The sequence below is a fragment of the Pezoporus wallicus genome, unplaced genomic scaffold, assembly GCF_028554395.1.
Source record: "Pezoporus wallicus isolate ANWC-B61680 ecotype Strahan unplaced genomic scaffold, APGP_CSIRO_Pwel_v1 contig_4684, whole genome shotgun sequence".
NCBI lineage: Eukaryota > Metazoa > Chordata > Aves > Psittaciformes > Psittacidae > Pezoporus > Pezoporus wallicus.
Genome location: NW_026637499.1, coordinates 976,828 through 994,249, shown reverse-complemented (window position 1 = coordinate 994,249; position 17,422 = coordinate 976,828). Strand labels below are relative to the sequence as shown.

The window sequence follows — 17,422 nt, the reverse complement described above, 5'->3', positions numbered from 1 at the left end:
TCTCCTATTTCATGTCATGCTCCTGGCTCTGAGCAAGAAACCTCAGCGGGGTGCTCCAGCAGTGCCCTGGGGGTGTTGCATTGTCCCAGAAGGGGACACGGGGTTCACTCCTAGTTCTTGGCATCTCCATGGGAATGCGCTTTCAGCTCCTGATGTATTTTCCATGGAATAAAAGTGGATATAAGCACTAAACCAGGGTGTTCTGGTGGATGTGTGAGGTCACCCACACTTGGAAGTGAACAGTGTGAGGAAAAAATAAGTATAGAGTAAGGAAATAAGCTTTTAATGCATCTTGGGGTAGAAACAAAGGACCCTCGGGATTTAGTTGGGAGTGGTGACAGTGAGCTGCTGATGCTACCCAGCATGTACAGTATGGGGACCCTGTGCCATGAGGAGGAAGGATGGGGAGGCTGGGACCCCAGTCACCCTGGCACGGGATGGGGGGGCCAGAGCTGCTCCACACTGGTGGCCAGTCATCCAGCCAGCAGGGCTTGGGACATCTCAGCCATCCCATGGGAAATGAGCATGAGGAGGGTGCATTGGAGCAGACACGGAGCCAGCTGCTGGTACAGGGCTAACACAGCAGCCCATGGGGTCCAGAGCAGCAATTTGGTGATCCTGGGACCATCCTTGTGGGGCTGTAGTGGCTCAGAGGCAGGGGCACGAGCAGGGAGGTGCTGCCAAGGGTTGGATGAGCAGGGCAAAGCTTTGGTTGCTCTTCCAGGCAGTGAGGGCCGTGCAGGGCCTTTGATTCCTGTGATGAAGCAAGCACACTGGTGATGCCTGCACCATCCCCCTTTGTAGGGGTTGATCAAAGATCTCTAAAAGCTCTCCTGGCCTTTTCCTTTAGTACCACAGGCTTGCAAGTCTGTAAATGTCTCACCTGAAGCTGAGGTTACTGCAGAGCCTGCTCGTCTGACCTGTGGAGGAGATGGTCCTTGCTGGTACCTTCGGGATCACCCCAGGGCAGAGGGACTCCCATGGGCACACAGGGGTCCTGTGGGCCACTGAGCCACAAGCACCATGGCACAGCTCACCAGCCACTGCTTTTTTGGGTGTTGGGGCTGTGAGAGTGTGCAAGGTTCTGTGTTTTATTGCATTAGGTTAATCAGCAGGGAGAGGGGGGCAGAGGCAGGAAGGTGGTTGTGACTCTCCGGACATAAGAGGGGGAGAAAAGTGGTCACAGACCATCACATTCAGGAGATCATCACTTGTGGGCACTCAGGCTGTTCTGGATTTGTGTTGCCAGACTCATCATGCCGAGGCCGGAGCTCCATGCAGGATGAGGTCCCATCGGAGGGGCTGTGGAGTGCCAGCAGCAGAGCGAGCCGTGGTGCATCTCCAGCCCGAGAGCCATCCTCCCGCGGTGCCACGAGAGGGCAGCAGGTCCTCACGGACCGCAGCGGCCACAACTGCCCCGCAGCCATGCATGGCAGGTCCCATAGCACCCCAGTGTCACCCCTCCAGCCGCTCCGTGGGCTCAGCCGAGGTGTCCCATGGATACACATCTGCGGTTGCTTATGAGCATCAGCGTGCGCCCTTCTGGGGTGTGCACAGGCTGTGGTCGTGCCTTCACCCAGGCTTCCCACATGGGTTGCTGTGCCGTGGGGTGGTGGCATTCCCTAAATGATGGGTGACAGTCCGTAGGTGAATCCTCCATGGGACATGGCATTGGTGGTTTGGCACAGCCAGCCTGAGCCGCTGTTGGTGTGGCGTTTCCTGGGCAGCAGCAAGGGATGGCACTGTGCTGCTTGCACCCATGGGTGCATGTGTGATAGTAGAGCACTGCTGGCTCCCCTAGGCATTACACCAACACCTCCTTTGCAGCCCCAAGCAGTGGTTTCCCATCACGGACAGTGGGCAGCATTAAATCTGTTCAGGCTCTTAGCGGCCCTGGGGGTTACAGCACTGACAATATCTTACTGCAAGAGAAATTCCCAGGCAAACACAAGGATTGATTTTCTTTCTAAGTCCTTTCCGATGGATTTGCCAACAAATGGGGTCTTTTTCCACCAGGTAATAAATGGGCAGCCTGTGCCAGTGGATGTGTGTTGGCTGTAAATCCCCACTGCCCTGCCTGCTGTGGCACTAGGGCAGAAGTGGACCAAAATTGCCTCTTCCATGTGTGGAGTGCAAAGCCCAGGTCCTAAATCAGGGCCAGATGAGCAGCCTATCGGTGCTGATGGGGTTAACCTGCTGAGCCTGGAGGAGTCCCCACCTGGGTCTATTCCTGACATTCCCTCTGCAGCTTCAGCTGGAGAGCCTTCTCCTCTCCTCGTTCCAAGCTTTTTCTCCTATTCAAGAGCTACCACATCCTACCCCTGATGTGGCTGCGTACTTGTTGTAAGTGGTGTGATTCCAAGTTTTGGAATGACTTGGGATCTTCTGGAGCAGGTGCTGTATTAGAATGCTGGACCACTGGCAAACCCATCATCTTCTGGGAGCTCTCAAGACAAACTTGATTAGGTATTGTGCTGTTGTTATCACAGTGGTGTTATGGTGCTTCCCTCTTGTCCAGGCACTAGGAGGTGCTACTGGGAGTATTTCCTCACATCTGCAACTGCTGCATCCCGAGCAGGGACCCCTGCACAGGCAATCACCTCATGCTGTGGGGTTATAAACCCTGATGGAGCCCAGAGCCAGGCCAGCGCGTGGTACCTCTGCACACTCTGCGCTGCTCATCCTCTCTCAAGCCAGGCTTGGCAGAAGCTGTGATTTTACTTGTTGTGTTGTGCTGTTGTTGGTTGGTTTTTCCCCTCTTTCTTTTAAATACATGTTTCATGCAAACAAACTAATAACTCCCACAAGTTGCCGTGATGCATCTAACCACATCCGCGGCCCCGCGCTTCCAAACAGATGTTGCCAGAATCCAACTGAGTCACCAGCGAAAGCATGTTCAGATGCAAGTGCTGATAAGGAAGCCCTCTTATCCCCACTGCTGCTGCAGCTCCTGTAGCCAAGCCTCATCCTCCTGCCAGAACAGGACCTTTGGAGCACTCAGCAGCACTCACCTGCAAAGCCCTTCCCTAGGAGTAAAGCAGAGGTTTTGCAAGAGCAGTTTGAGTGCTTTGGGACGTTGTCCAGTTCTGGATGGAGCTTGTGCAATGTGGCTCTGAACCCTAAAGCTGGGTTTACTTAATCTGGACTGAGCCCAGCTTGCAGTGAAAGCAGCAGGAGGGTTTCTGTTGGCAGCTGGAGATGGCAGCGCAATGGGATGTTGCAGGGTCTGGTTCTGATTCTCTCCAATCCAATGTCAACTATTCCTTTGGCCTCACCAGGAATAGGTTTGGGCTGCCTGTGTTTTGTTCCAGAAGCAGCCATTCAGCCGGGCCTCAGCACTGATGGGTGCTGTACAAGGATTTAGGTAATCAAAAGAGAGATTGGGCCCCCAGGAGTATATGTGATTATTCCAGTTCCCTGTGGGGAGAACAGGCTGGCCCTTGAGCACAATCCTTGCAGGCAGGCAGCAGAGCAGGAAGCCAGAACTCAGAGGTAGGAAAGAAGGACCCAGATCCCTTCTCCTTGGGCTACAGTTGCAATGGAATAAAAGAGTGTGTTTTAGGGACAATACCTCCCAGGTCTGAATCCTCTCTGAGATGCTGTGAGTGGTGGGTGATGTGGTTGGGAAGAGAAGGAAGCACAGTCTCCATCAAGATCACCAGCTTTCTAGGGATGAGGCTCCTGGAGCTGTTGCTTTCCACCCTGTCAGCAAGCAGATGAGGAGCTGTTCCTCCTTGCTGCCTGTCCTCAGCTTTGGATCAGCTGGATCCCAAGCAGGGTGTGCAATTGGCACTCTCACATGGGTTTTGGTAGCAGAAGGGGGGTGAATATTTTGTCAGGACTGCATTTAAGCCCCCAAAGCTCCTTGCACAACTGCTGCCAGGATCTGCTCTCCAGTGCTGATGACTTCCAAGTGCTTGTCTGTCTGAGAGCTGGCAGCAAAACCCATCTCCCTCTGCTAAGCCACATCCTGTTTCATCTTCCTCCTTTGGAGGTGCACCCAGAGCCTTTTCATCACAAGGGAACACTGCGTATCCCTTGCCAGCACACTGAACCTGTAAGCTCAGCTCCAGTAGCCCCTTACATCCCCAGGTTGTAAGGATGCAAAGGAATCCTTTCCCCTAAAGTAACTGGGGCTTCAGCTGTTACAAAGAGGATTAAATACAGAGATTTCCACCTTACCTGTGAAGTCTTCCATGAGGCACAAGGCTCCATGGTTAATCTGCTGTGGCTGGGTGCGTGGCTGTATGGAAAGGGAGCTGTGCTACTCAGTTTTCTGCCTTACTTTGATTATATATAAGACTTTATATATATGAGACTATATATGAGTTCTTAGGTATAAGTTTATATGAGAGTTTGTGCAGCTCCATTTGGTGACTGCTGCTCCTGAAATGCCTTTGCTCCATCTGGGTTTCCTTCAGGAGACAGGAGGAACCATTGCTTTCATGCCAGTCCCTTTGGAGAGCTCTTGAAACAATCACCCCCAGCTACAGTGTCCTTTCCTAGGGTACAGGGTACTTGCCCCAGCTTGCTCCTTGCAAAAACAGACTGTAAGTGAGGAGGACCAAGGGAAGTTGCTCTTCTTGCTTATTCATCCCACTCCTTACTGCTTGTTTGCACTCAAAGAGCCCCTGAGCCCACATGCATTGAGTGTCCTGTGCTTCAATGCAGACGTGGAGGGAGAAGGACAGAACAGGTAACTTGGAAGGGAGCCTCCAATGAGGCATTCCCAGAGTGATGCTCTAGCAGCTGGACTGTGCTGCCCATCACCCTGGGGCTTCTTCCAGGTGCTGGTGGAAGCCTGTGTGTGTGATTTCAACAATGATTGTCAGAAAGGCTGGAAACTCTGTGCCATATCTCCAGACAAGCCTTGGCTAGGTTTAGGCTAAGCCATAGCCTGTGTTAAGGCCACATCCAGATGTTTGATGCAAGTAGTCCAATTCTTAGCTGTAAAGCCAGTATTTCAGGAGGGAAGGTTTGATACCCTATTGCCAATCATGAGATAACTGAGTCCACATTCTCTTCAGTTCTGTGTTCATTTTCTCCCTTACAGCATGGCTCCAAAACTTCCTTCCCCATGGAGGACCTCCAAAATCACTGCTTCAGCTCTGGTGAAGAAGCTCTGCAGCCCAGAAGTGTCATTGTCATCTCCTTTCTCTTTTACATGTAGTTCAATAGTGATGTTAAAAATGTGTTGCCCAGAAGCAAGAATAGGTCCATGGCATCACCTTGTAGCTTCCCTCTTTCTGAGCCACCCAGTTTATCTGTCAGGGCTTCATGGTTTCCCCTTATGAGGCTTGAAACTGCCTGGAGCTGCTCTTCTAGAAAATAATCTTTCCAGGAGCCAGCCCCAACTCTCATTTTCCATGTCTCTGTACACCAGTGTCTCTAGACATTGAGACATCTCCTCACTGCCTTGTTTTGATTTATCTGAGCAGTTTTCCCTGCTTTTATTCCACTGAAACATGGAAATTTGCTTGTTCTGCCCGTGACAGCTTTGATCCTGAGCATTGAAGTGCTCCCTGTCAGCCAGGCAGCAGGGGAGGCTGGCCCTAGCCTGGAGCCCATCAGGAGTCGTGAAGGAATACTGTGTTTACTGGTGTTCCTAATTGAGAAGTGCCTTGCCACATCAGCTGCGTGTCACTGCGAGCTGAGGGCATTGAGGCAATCCTTGCTCTTCTGCAGCTCCATCATGGGACTGGGATGTTGTTGCTGGAGGCAGCAGCTGTCCAGTTCATGGTGTTGGAAGCCTCATCCAGCTCATGGTGTTGGGAGCTTCATTTGGGCACAGGATGGAGAAAGGCTTTTCTCCTCCAAGTCCCTCACCAGGTTATGAAAGTTGGGCTCTCCTTGGATCAACCCAAGAGGAATCTACAGGTGAAGGGTTTAAATATAGGTGCGCAGGATGGAGATGGGAGTCCTGTCTCCTGTGCTCAGGGTAGCACCAGGTGTTGTACTTTGTACTTAGCGAGTGTTTGGATCAAGCCAGAACAAAATAAGGCTTTCTTGGGTTTGTAACTGAGACCACCAGGAAGTTTCACAATGGGTTTCAAAGGGCTGAATAGTTCCTGAAAGCAGCATATTGACAGCTTGGGTTTGGTAATGCCTCCATCTCTCCCCATGTGGTGAGTTCATTCCCATACCCATCGTACCCTCTGCCCAGGGGCTCCATCCCTCAGTGCAGCCTCTTTGCATCCTCCTTTGGTTCCATCTCAGTGTCCTGGATAATGTGTCACGTAAAAGAGAGAGCTAAAGATCATAGAGAGAGGGCTGGTGTTGGGGTGAGCGTTGGGAGCACTCAGCTGCTTGCCCTGGTCCCTTTTGAGCGATTTCCCTTTGGCAGCTAGGATATACTTGGGTTTCATTTTGAAGTGCAGAAGGTGCATAAGCAAGTTACAAAGAAGAAGGAAGAGAACATGGTCAGTCTGTCGCTGTAGAAGTGCTTGTCGATGCTCGCGCTTCCTACCAATTCCCAAGCAGTGACCTGCAAGTCTTGTTTTTCTCTCCTTGACCTTTCTGGTTTCCTGCTCCCACCTGGCCTCCAGCACCTCCAGCAGCTGCGTTTATCCTGGCTGCAGCAGAGCTTGGCCTTGGGAATACACCTGTGCTGGGTTTTATTTAATGTTGTTTGGTTTCTTCCCTCTCCCCAAACCAGAAACAACCGAGCTCGGGAACAAGAAGGAGTTGAAATCCATGCCCTTCATCACCTATCTCTCAGGCCTGCTGACGGCACAGATGCTGTCCGATGACCACCTCATCTCAGGGGTGGAGATTCACTGCGAGGAGAAAGGGCGCTGCCCATCCACTTGCCACTTGTGCCGGCGCCCCGGGAAGGAGCAGCTCAGCCCCACGCCGGTTCTGCTGGAGATCAACCGCGTGGTGCCTCTGTACGCTCTGATCCAGGACAACGAAACCAGGGAGGTGAGTGATGGATCCTGCTTTAGTCACCCCTCGGTTTGCCTTCCTCAGTCTCTGCACAGATTTAGGCACTAGGAAGAAAGTCTTTATTATGAGGGTGGCGAGGCACTGGCACAGTAATAGTGGTAAACACTGAAGTTCATGCTCTCTGCATCTGTGTCCGCATAGGCATGTACAGAGGGAAAGCAAGGTCAGTAATAAGGTGGATATGAACATCTATAAAGTATGCTGAAAGTATTACATATATTTACATGTATTTTATATACATATTACATATATTTATATATGTTTACTGTGAGGGTGGTGAGGCACTGGAATGGGTTGCCCAGGGAAGTTGTGAATGCTCCATCCCTGGTGGTTGGACGGAGTCTTGAGTGCCATGGTTTAGTGTGAGGTGTCCTTGCCCATGGCAGGGGGGTTGGAACTCGATGATATTAAAGTCCTTTCCAACCCTAACTATTCTATGATTCTATAATTATTATATATATACATATATATTTCATGTATTTCCATCCAGCAGAGATAAGGCAAGACACAGGTAAAGGCATTTTGCCCACTTCAGTTTGTGTGGGTTTGTCATCTACCCCAATGCAGTGAGTTGCCTTTTAAAGCTTACAGCTACCACCCAATACAAGGCTGTGCTCTCAATTACCAGGCTCTGAAGTGCTGGGGTTTCAGTTTCATGGTGGGTGTCTGCCTGGGGCTGATTTATGATGCTTCTGTGTGGGCATGTTTGATTTCAGCTCTAAAACTGACCATTTCCAAGAGGGAGATAGGTGAAAATCCATTGCTTTGCCCACGTAAATTGCGTTGGAAAACCCTTTATTTCCATGCCATTGGGAACTGCTGTTTTCTCCTTGCTTTTGAAGCAAGGGCTTGAAATTAGAAGGGCTCCAGGAGTCAGGTTTTGCCTTTTGCTTCCCAAAGAGCATTTATTCAGAGGCACTTGTGCTGTGTAAGGAAACCCTTAACAGTGTGTAATGAGCAGGGATTTGGTCTGCCTCCCCGTGCTGCTCAAGCATCGCTCCCGCTCCCAGCAGTGGGAAGGAGCAGTGGATCAGGGCACTGCCAATGGTAATACTCCCTCTTTTCCTTCATTCAGGCACTGAGAACTACAGACTGAGCCGTGCTAAGAGGTTTTTCTCTCTCTCCTGTGGTTTAACAGCATTGGTCAGAGAATTTGCATGGTCACTGTTAGCTGTATCCTGGCTGGGGACTTTGGCAGTGCTGGGCAAGGAGCTCCCCACGGTCAAGGAAATGTGTTTGACAGTCCAAGCACCTTTTAAGGGGCTTTGTTCAATGGCTTCTTCATAGCTGACATGGCTGGTGTGGCTGTGGGTGGGAGGTTTCACAGGGAAAGGGCTGCTTTTGGGAACAGAGGCAATGATGGAGCCCTCTCTCCACTGCTCCTGGTGGGATTAAACTACCCCAAGTAAGTTTATAGCACCATTGCTGTTTATAGCTCCACTGCTCTTGTTGGGTTTTCTGATGACAAAATGCCCCCAGACCTTGGCTGGTTTCTATCTAGTGAACATCCTGGAGCCAAAGGAGAGGAGAGCCATGTTGCGGTGGCCTTCCTCCTCCTCCATCAGATATTGGTGCCTGCTCTCACCCCATGGGATGAGCAATGGACTTCCTATAGCCCTGGTGTCCACCAAGAGGCATGGGCTGAGCAAGTGAGACCCCAGGTTTGCCCATTCTGCAAACCCCCATGTTCCCTGGCTGGGGTGCAGGAAGGTGAAAGGGCAGCTAATCCTGAAGGGCACTGGGAGGAACAGGGATGCCCAGTTTTGGGCTCCTCAGCACAAAAAAGGCAAGGAATTACCGGAGAGGGTCCAGAGGAGGCCACAGGGATGCTCAGGGGTCTGGAGCACCTCTGTTATGAGGAGAGATTGTGGGTGCTGCGCCTGATGAGTCTGGAGAAGAGCAGCCTGAAAGGGGATCCCATCCATGCAGATCAGTATCTCAAAGGTGGGTGCCAGCAGGATGGTGCCAGGCTCTTTCCAGTGGTGCCCAGTGACAGGGTGAGGAGCAATGGCCATAAACTAAAACACAACAAGTGTCACCTCAGCATGAGGAAGGACTTCTTTATGTGAGGGTATCAGAGCCCTGGCACAGGCTGCCCAGGGGGCTGTGGAGTCTCCCTGTCTGGAGCCATCCCAAACCCACCATGGACACGTTCCTTTGTGCCCTGCTCTGGGTGGCTCTGCCCTGGCAGGGGGCTGAACACAATGATCAGAGGTCCCTTTAACCCTAATGGCTCTATGAAACCCAAACCAAACTCAAAGTTGCTTTAGCAGAACAGCTTCTCCAGCTGCAGAAGTGCTTAGGGGGTGGTGTGCTGAGGGGGATGCGGGGAAGTGGGGCAGCAGAGATCAACCTCGCTCCTAGTGGGAAATGGATTCAACCCCCTGTTGTTTGTATTTAAGGAGACAAATGGATGTGGAGCCTGGATTTTAGGAGATCCCCAGAAACTTGTTTTAATTTGAGACTCAAGTAATCTCAGCATCTGCCTGCAGCCACGGCCCCCTCACAGTGTGGAGGCTCACTGGGGGCACCTCCCCACACTGCCAGCCCCATTGACCTCGGCAGGAGCCAGCACATGGCTGGGACCCTGGCAGGGCTCTCAGCAAGAGCTGCTTTGCTGCCTGTGCATGGACCATTGTTTGCTTGTGCCCCATGCACTGATGATGATGGAGCACATGCCCTTCCTCCCCTGGAGCAGGCTTGCTACTTATACAGACCATGGCAAAGTGGTGGTGGTGGTTTCAGAGGGAGCTGCACAAACCAGTGTCACTTTTCCTGCTGGATGCAGCCCATCTCTGTGCCCTTGCTGCTCACTTGTTCTGGTGGCTGTGTTTCAGCCGAGGGGAGAAGTGTAGCTGGTTTTGATGTCTTCAGTTGGTTCTTGGTCAGTTCTTGGGGTCACAGTTGTCTTGCAATTGCTGTTGGAAGGCACAGTGTGATGGAGCTGTGCCCTGGCAGTGCACTTGGAGCCTTTCTGTACATTTATACCAACCCTGAATTACCAGGATGGAGAGTCTGAAGGGCCTACAATGGGGTGAAACGTGCCCGTCATACCTCCATCAATGCTTGTCCATAAAGGTGGTGGGGAGCCCACCCTGTCCAGTGCAGACTGGGCTCACCATTGTGGCTTGGGGTATCCAAGTTATTGCTGGTGCTGTGACCCCTCACTTTGGCATTGACATTGCCCTCAAGGGCACAGCAGATGGAAAAGAGCACACCTGGGAAATGCAGGATCCTGGTCCTGGCACCCCAAGACCCTCTGCAGCAGGAGCTGACCTTGTTGGGCACTGTCTGGGCTTTGTTGCTGGCCTCACAATCACAGCTGTGCCTGGTAGAGGAGCCCTTGACTCTTGTTGGGTGAACATTGTCCCTGCAGCCATCCCAGTTCAGCCCGCAGGGAAGCAAACCTCCGTCAGGGGAGTCCAGAGGTGTGCTTGGAGATCAGTCCTGGACTTAAGCAGCACTAGGACAAACATGAGCCTGAAGAGGAGGGACACGGGAGCTGAGGCAGAGGCTGGAGAAGTCAAACTGGGGCTTGTTTCTTAGGGAATAGTTTAGCTGTACCCTTTGAATCCCATTCAGGAGGGTGGATATCTGGGCCCTTCCCATTACCCTGTATCTCAAAGCTAGTTCTCCTGATACCCTCTGCCTATGTGGATCCAGCAAGAGACAGGTGAGGTTTTGCAAGAGGCTATGGTGACAAGGTGAAAGGCATCCCCAAGGCCATGGGCTCACTTTGGCACCTCATACAGCACCCAGAGGCCGGCGATCCTCCCTGCACACACACAGCTTCCCTAAAGCAGCCCCTGAAGGCGTGGAGAGTCAGTGCCAGGGATTTCTTTTTCCACCTCCAAAGCTGAAAGGGAGCCAGGGCGAACGGGGACATTGTGGAGGTGAGTGCTTTGGTCTGGGGTCTGTGTGGGGGGGACGACTTATTTGGTTTTGCTTTGGTTTAATATCTGCTAATTGGCCCTTGTCCTGCTCCTTGCACTCGAGCATCCTGCTGCAGCTCCAGCCCACATCCGACTCGCGTTTCCAGGGGAAGAATAGCAGCATTGTAACCGCTAGAATGAGGAGCTTTGTAGCCGAGGTGTGAAAGCGGAGCTGGCCCCGCAGCACGGGGCTTCGCTTTCCCCCGCTGCCAGGTTTTACAGTGTCCTCTGCTGCTCCCTCGGATCCCATCAATAACAAAAAGCAGGATTCTGCCCACCCTGGGTCCCTTCCAGCACCCTGACCTTTCCAGCACAGCGCTGCTGTGCCTCCCCAGGATGAAGTGCTGGTGATGCTGCTCCCCGGGGACAGGCAGCCGGAGGCAGGCAGGGTGTGAGCAGCACAAGATGAGATCACCTGCCAACAGCAGTAGGGAAACTTCATCCTCCTTCGCTGCGAACCTGGAGCAGACTTCCAGACGCGAACTGCGTGATCCTGGAAAGAGTCTCTGGCCTGGGAAATCCGTAGTTTTCCTCCTCCTTCCTCCCCGCCCCTGACATGTCTAGACTAAGGGGCAGCGTTTATCTCCTGTGACCAGCACGGAGCTTTAATGTAAGGGCATGGAAAGCTTTTCCTGCAGCCAAGCAATCATCGTGGTAGCATCCCGTTCGGGCTGTAAAATCCCTGCTTGAGCCTACGCCCCGTGTTCTTTCCCTTGATGCTGTTGCTATCTGCAGTCTGCCTGGAGCACAGCAGTGTCCAGGAGCTGGGGTCGGTGGTCCTCTTGTGCCAGGCTCCATATGGGGTAGCTTTGCTGGGTGGCTGTTTCCCTACACGTGGGGCCTGTCTGCCTGCATGACCCAGCCTCATTCCACTCTTCTTCCTTTCCTTCTGCACTGAGGAAGAGAACAAACAAGCAAAGACCAGGGAAAACAGTGCAAACCCTGCAATGGACCACATTCCCAGCTGCTGGATCGTCCCCACTGTCTGCAGCACATCCCTGTCCAGCCTGTGTGCTCATTGGTGGTGATTTTAATCTCCCTGTATTTTAGTTCTCCCAGAAGCTGAAGTGTGTGCACCAACCACAAAGAAACCTAGACCTAAAGAAACAGTGGAACCAGGATCTCATATCCCTGCCAGCCATGGACAAGACCAGATATTGACCAATAAGCATCCAATATATGCCATTTCCAGTATCCCATCTGGAAAGAGCAGCCCCTGTGGTGTTGCTGATGCTGATCTGAAAGGTTCCTTCACGTCCTGCGATTTACCTCTCTGGGGATGTCAACAGAAACCCACAGTTTGAAATAACTTAATGCTTCTCCCTCCATCAGCCAGGTCTAACAGAGGACAAAGGAAATGTTCTTCTGTATTCTGTTGCAGAGTGTCTAAGCTATAAAAGGGGCCCAAATGGCTTCCCCCTGAGCACAAATAACAACAGGAGAAAGATCCATATGCAATTGAGTGTAGGATAAATGTGCTTAGCTGATCGTTCGTTTCCCTAATATTTGTTTTATGAATAGGCTTAACTTATGGTAAGATGGGACTTTATGGTCCTCTCAGTCTTGCTTGTGTCAAAACAAATGAACTAGCCATCTAGGGGGGAACTATCAATCCAATAGATGTGTGTGTATGGGTGTGGGGAGTCAGGCCTATTATACCTTTAAGAGCAAATTAGATGCTGTTCTTATGATTCATAATGCTATATATCTAATGGCATGACTCGTCATCTAGAAAATAAACGTTTTGAGCCAGTTTCTCATCTCATAAATTTCCCCTCTGGCACTGAAGGACATAAACTAAATGGGCTGACTCACAGGGAAACAACACAATTTGGATACTTTGAAATGAAAGATAAAGTTGCCTTTGGGCACACAGGGGTGTTGAGATCCCAAGGAGTGGTTGGTGAGCACATTGAGGGCCACGCTGCCATCCCCAGCACACAGGGATGCTCCTGGGAAGCCCCTCATGCTGGTAGGGCCTGTTGGGGTTTCCTAGTTTGGTAGCTTTGGTGTGACCACCATGGCGGGATGGTTATGGTGGAGATGGTCCTGTTGTGTATGCTGTCTCCTGCTGGGATGCAGGGGGTTTATCGCACATTTCCAAGCATAGCAGCAGGGACTGTAGTGATAGGACAAGGGGTAATGGGTTAAAACTGAAACAGGGGAAGTTTGGATATAAGGAAGAAGTTCTTTACTGTGAGGGTGGTGAGGCACTGGAATGGGTTGCCCAAGGAAGTTGTGAATGCTCCATCCCTGGTGGTGGTCAAGGCCAGGTTTGACAGAGCCTTGGGTGCCATGGTTTAGTGTGAGGTGTGCCTGCCCATGGCAGGGGGGTTGGAACTGGATGATCTTCAGGTCCTTTCCAACCCTAACTATTCTATGATTGTATGACATATGGAGTTTCCCACTCCAAGGCAAATGAAGAAGCATCCTCAGCCACCACAAACCAGGGAGGTCCCTGTGCATTCCCACTTGAAGCTATCCCAAAGGCTGCTGCTGCCCATGGGACTCAGCACCTTTGCTGCATCCTTTGTCCACTGCTCTTGGTCTTCTGTGCCGTTGGGCTCCTGGTTTGGGTGGCAGCTGCTGTCCTGGGTTTGTGTGGTCAGTCCTGTACCTCCCAGGCTACGTTGTCAGAAGGAGAAAGGGAAGGAGAGGTTTTCACATGGCTGCCACCTTTGGGGCTGTGCTATTGCTCTTGCAGGGGAAGGCAACTTCACCTGCTGATCTGAGAGCAGACTTTGCCACTGCAGCCAGAGCCTGGAGCAGTCTGGGGAGCTGAGGGCATGAAGGGTGGGCTGGATGTGAGCTATAGCAAACACTGTGTCTGACTTCAGTGCCGGAGGACCAGAGAGTCCTCAACAATCATGGACACCTTCCCTTTGTCCTGGAGTTTCTGAGGTGCAGCCGTTCCCACAGAGCAGGCTGGTGTCCCCATGGAGGGTGTAGAGCTTCCTAAAGTGATGGTGAGCATCTTTGTGCAGGGAGCTCCATCCCTTCTTTCCACATGGTCTTACCCATTTCCCCTCCATCAGTTCGCTCTTGCCACTTCCCCACCTTTTGCTATGCACTCCCCTGGGAAGATCCTAGAAATTGCTGGCTTGGAGTCCTGCTGGGAAGTGAGACAAGGTGAGTCCTGGCCCTGACGTCAGCTGGATGCAGGCACCGGGGGCTAGCCATGCTCTGAGTAACCTGGTTAGTGCACGTAGGTGCTTTAATGAGAGCGCTGGAAGGATGCATCACTGAGCTAACCTTGTTTGTGTGAAGGTTGACACAAGGCAGACGATGGCTGGGAGCCTACAGGATCTAATTGAAATGTGTGCAGGGCAGAGCAGGGATTGCTCATCCTGCCTTGCACTCACCAGCAGAAATAAGGAAATAGAAGGAAGGAACTGACTATTGGATTTGGCTAAAGGGCAAGGATGGGGCGGGTGAGATTTCATCCTTATGTTGGGATTTGCAGGGAGAGCAGTGAGAGTCAGGGATAGGGTCAGGGTGACAGCACAAGGATCTACCCATGTCTGTCTTCACCCCCAGTGTATGTCTGTGCACACACGGACCCACAACACACGTATCTATCCTGCTTCCTAAGGAAAGCATACACTTCCCTATCCATCTACATGAATCATTTTGTGTTTCTACCCTGCACAGCGCCGCTGCTCCCTACACAAGTGTATCTGCACTCATTTATTCATGTATCAGATAAACTCTCTGTTGTCCTTGCTTCCCTCACTTTGCAGTACCTCCTCCAGCCCAGCTCTTCGGTTCCAGTCTAAAGAACAAAGCAAAGTAACATCACATTTTCTCTCTTTTGCATGGTTTTTCCTTCCTTTTCTCTTTCCCCCCTTTTGGAACAGTCCCATTTTGTAAAATGCCTGGAAGCAGAAACTGTTTCAGACACGAAAGCTTTGAGGCGCCTGGTTAAAGGTGCTCGGGGTGTTCGGCTCCGGACAATGGGAGCCCTGATGTCAGGCTCTATTTATATCCCTGCTTTCAGAAACCTCCCCGGATGGTGCATTTCCTAGAGCTTTCTGCTCAGTCCCGGAGCCGCTGGAGCTGTCCCTGTCCCCCTCAAAGGGCAGGGGTTTATCTTTAAGGCGTCACCTGCGGTATCACCGGGGCCAGGCATCCACAGGCAGCTTTGAATGGGTGGAATAGAGCTGCTGCGAGCTGGGCTGCTCTACATGGGTGAGGATCCGTGAAGGCGTTTCAGCCCCAAAAAGTGCCTTGTAAAAGGTCAAAAGCAGTACAAAGGGGTTTGTTTTAATGGATGGAGTTTTGGTGTTGTGATTATTCTAGCAGGGCATTGCGGCTTTGCAGGGTTGGAGTGAATATTCACTGTGTGTGTGTGCAGGGAGAGACCTGTCTTCTAAGCTGGGGCTTGGTTTAGGCACAACAGGCAAAGAGTAGCAGGAGAAACCACTTTAAATCCATGAACTACAGCAGGGTATGGAGCGAGGGATGCTCCGTGCTGCAGTGTGGGCACCAGCACCAAGCTGCAGGGAACGCACCATAGGGTTAGACGCGGAGGGCTTTGAGAATCCAGTCGGTGTTTGAGCCTCAGATTCAGCAGATGAAAAGCTGTTATTCTGGGGATCCACTGGCATCATTAAGAGCATTGGGAGGGCTCCTGGTCAGGCTGGGGACAGCGTGCGGAGAGGAGGCTGCCCAGCTGGTCCAACACCCTGCAAGTGTTTAATGGGATTCTGTCTTTTGCTTCCACATGCTGCTATTTTGCTTGAGAGTATTCCTTACACAGTGAATAAAGCAGCAATTTGCTTGCAGGAGGGCAGCTCCTATAAACAACCTATGAGAAGGATGAAAGTGGGCTGTGTGGCTGGGGATGGAGAAATTAATATATGAGGGACAGAAACACCTATGGGGCAGGCACGGGGATACATTTCATTGTGTGCAGCAGCATGTACTGTACATATGATGTCTGGTGTCACAACAGGCTTAAGTTAATGTTTCTTCAGGCAGTTTAGTCCCCCAACACAGGATTCCTCTCTAGAATCATGCAGATGCTCCCCAGCCCAGCCCAGGGATGAATCAGCATCACTCGATACCCAGGAGCTAAAGCACAAGGAGCGGAAGGGATGCTCCCAGGGCCATGCAGAGGATCTGTGGCAGAGGTGGGGAGGATCCACCCTGTACTCCCTGATCCTGGGGCTCTGCACACACGTATCCCTGATGCTGAGTCCTGCGCAGTCGTGCTGCTGGCTGGATTTCACCGAGTCTTTAGCACACGTGTTCACGCTTTTTGTTCTCACATCAGGCTTTCAAGGGAGCCCTGATGAGCTCATACTGGTGCTCGGGGAAAGGCGATGTTATTGAAGACTGGTGCAGGTGCGACCTCAACGCCTTCGATGAGAACGGACTCCCCAACTGCAGCCCTCTCCCTCCACCCGTGTACGTATCCATGTGAGCCCCTTCTATGGGTCACAGCCCCCCAGCACCATCCCTTTCCTGCAGGCTCAGCCCATGGGCACCTCCTGCCCCTCACCTGCAAGCCCAGGGGCCGCAGGCCAGCACTCCTCACTGTGAGACTGATGCCTTTAGGATATCCTGGCTCTGACTGTGGCCCTGGAAGGTTTCCTTGTAGACTTTCATCACCTGATTAGCAAGGCTTGTAGAATGGGATTTGAAATGCTGAAAGAAATGGAATTACGGTGCAATTCATTGTGGCTTGTCAGAGCAAGAGCAAATCAGGAGCAAACTGATGGGGAATTAGCTGAGAAAGCAGGAAGACTGGCTCCAGCGAGCCACAAGGAGCAGAGCACCTTCTTAGTGAGCCAACATCCTCAGAGGGGATTCATTTCCCATCCCGAGTCCAACAAACACACTTGCATGTTTGGAGCTGGACTCTCTGTAGCCCTGTACTTCATGTTGTCATTTACCCTGGTGCAAAGAGAGCAAATGCCTTCTTACTAACACAACCAGGAGCACAAAGCTGCTCTGCCTTGTCCCCTACCCACGTCATCCCTGACCCGGGCAGGAGCTCCTGCACAGCTGCCCTGCTTTGGCTGATGCTCACACCCATCAGAGCCTTGCTCACTTGCAGCTGGGTAAATTCACAGCCACACCTGCCCCTTCTCTCCCTCCCTTTGCTCTGGCAATGCACACAGGACCCTCCCCTCCTGTAGGCTCAACCCTGCTGGGTTATGTGAAGGTTAAGCTGGAGCCTCCCTGTCTTTTCTGCTCCTTGGTCTCCCATGGGGCTGCTGAAGTTCCTTTAGGTGGGATTCTAGTGGAAGGTGTCCCTGCAGGGGGTTGGAACTGGATGAGCTTTAAGTTCCCTTCCATCCCAAACCATTCTATGGCTCTATGGATGTCTGGGTTGCATGGTTGTGACTGCGTGACCTAGGCTTTTCCAGGAGGAAGGGGAGAGAAGGACACATTGCAGTAGGCTGCAACTGACCTTCAACTTCAGCTCTTCCATGCTCTCCTATCTGCTTTCCTGTTGTGCACATCGCTGTGTATGAGTGTGAGCCCTGCCTGGGGCTGTGCTGCTTGCAGAGGTGGATTCCTCCCTATAAGAGGAACTG

General features: G+C 51.9%; 1 protein-coding gene across 3 annotated transcripts in view; it reads left to right on the top strand.

Moving 5' to 3' along the window:
• ASTN2 (astrotactin 2) overlaps nucleotides 1–17,422 on the top strand; it is a 330,328-nt gene that overhangs the window by 227,915 nt on the left and 84,991 nt on the right. For all 3 annotated transcript variants that reach the window (XM_057405885.1, XM_057405886.1, XM_057405887.1), the window contains 2 exons: nucleotides 6,656–6,921; nucleotides 16,153–16,286. In XM_057405885.1, the coding sequence (XP_057261868.1) occupies nucleotides 6,656–6,921; nucleotides 16,153–16,286 (400 nt within the window). The remainder of the gene's footprint in view (nucleotides 1–6,655; nucleotides 6,922–16,152; nucleotides 16,287–17,422) is intronic.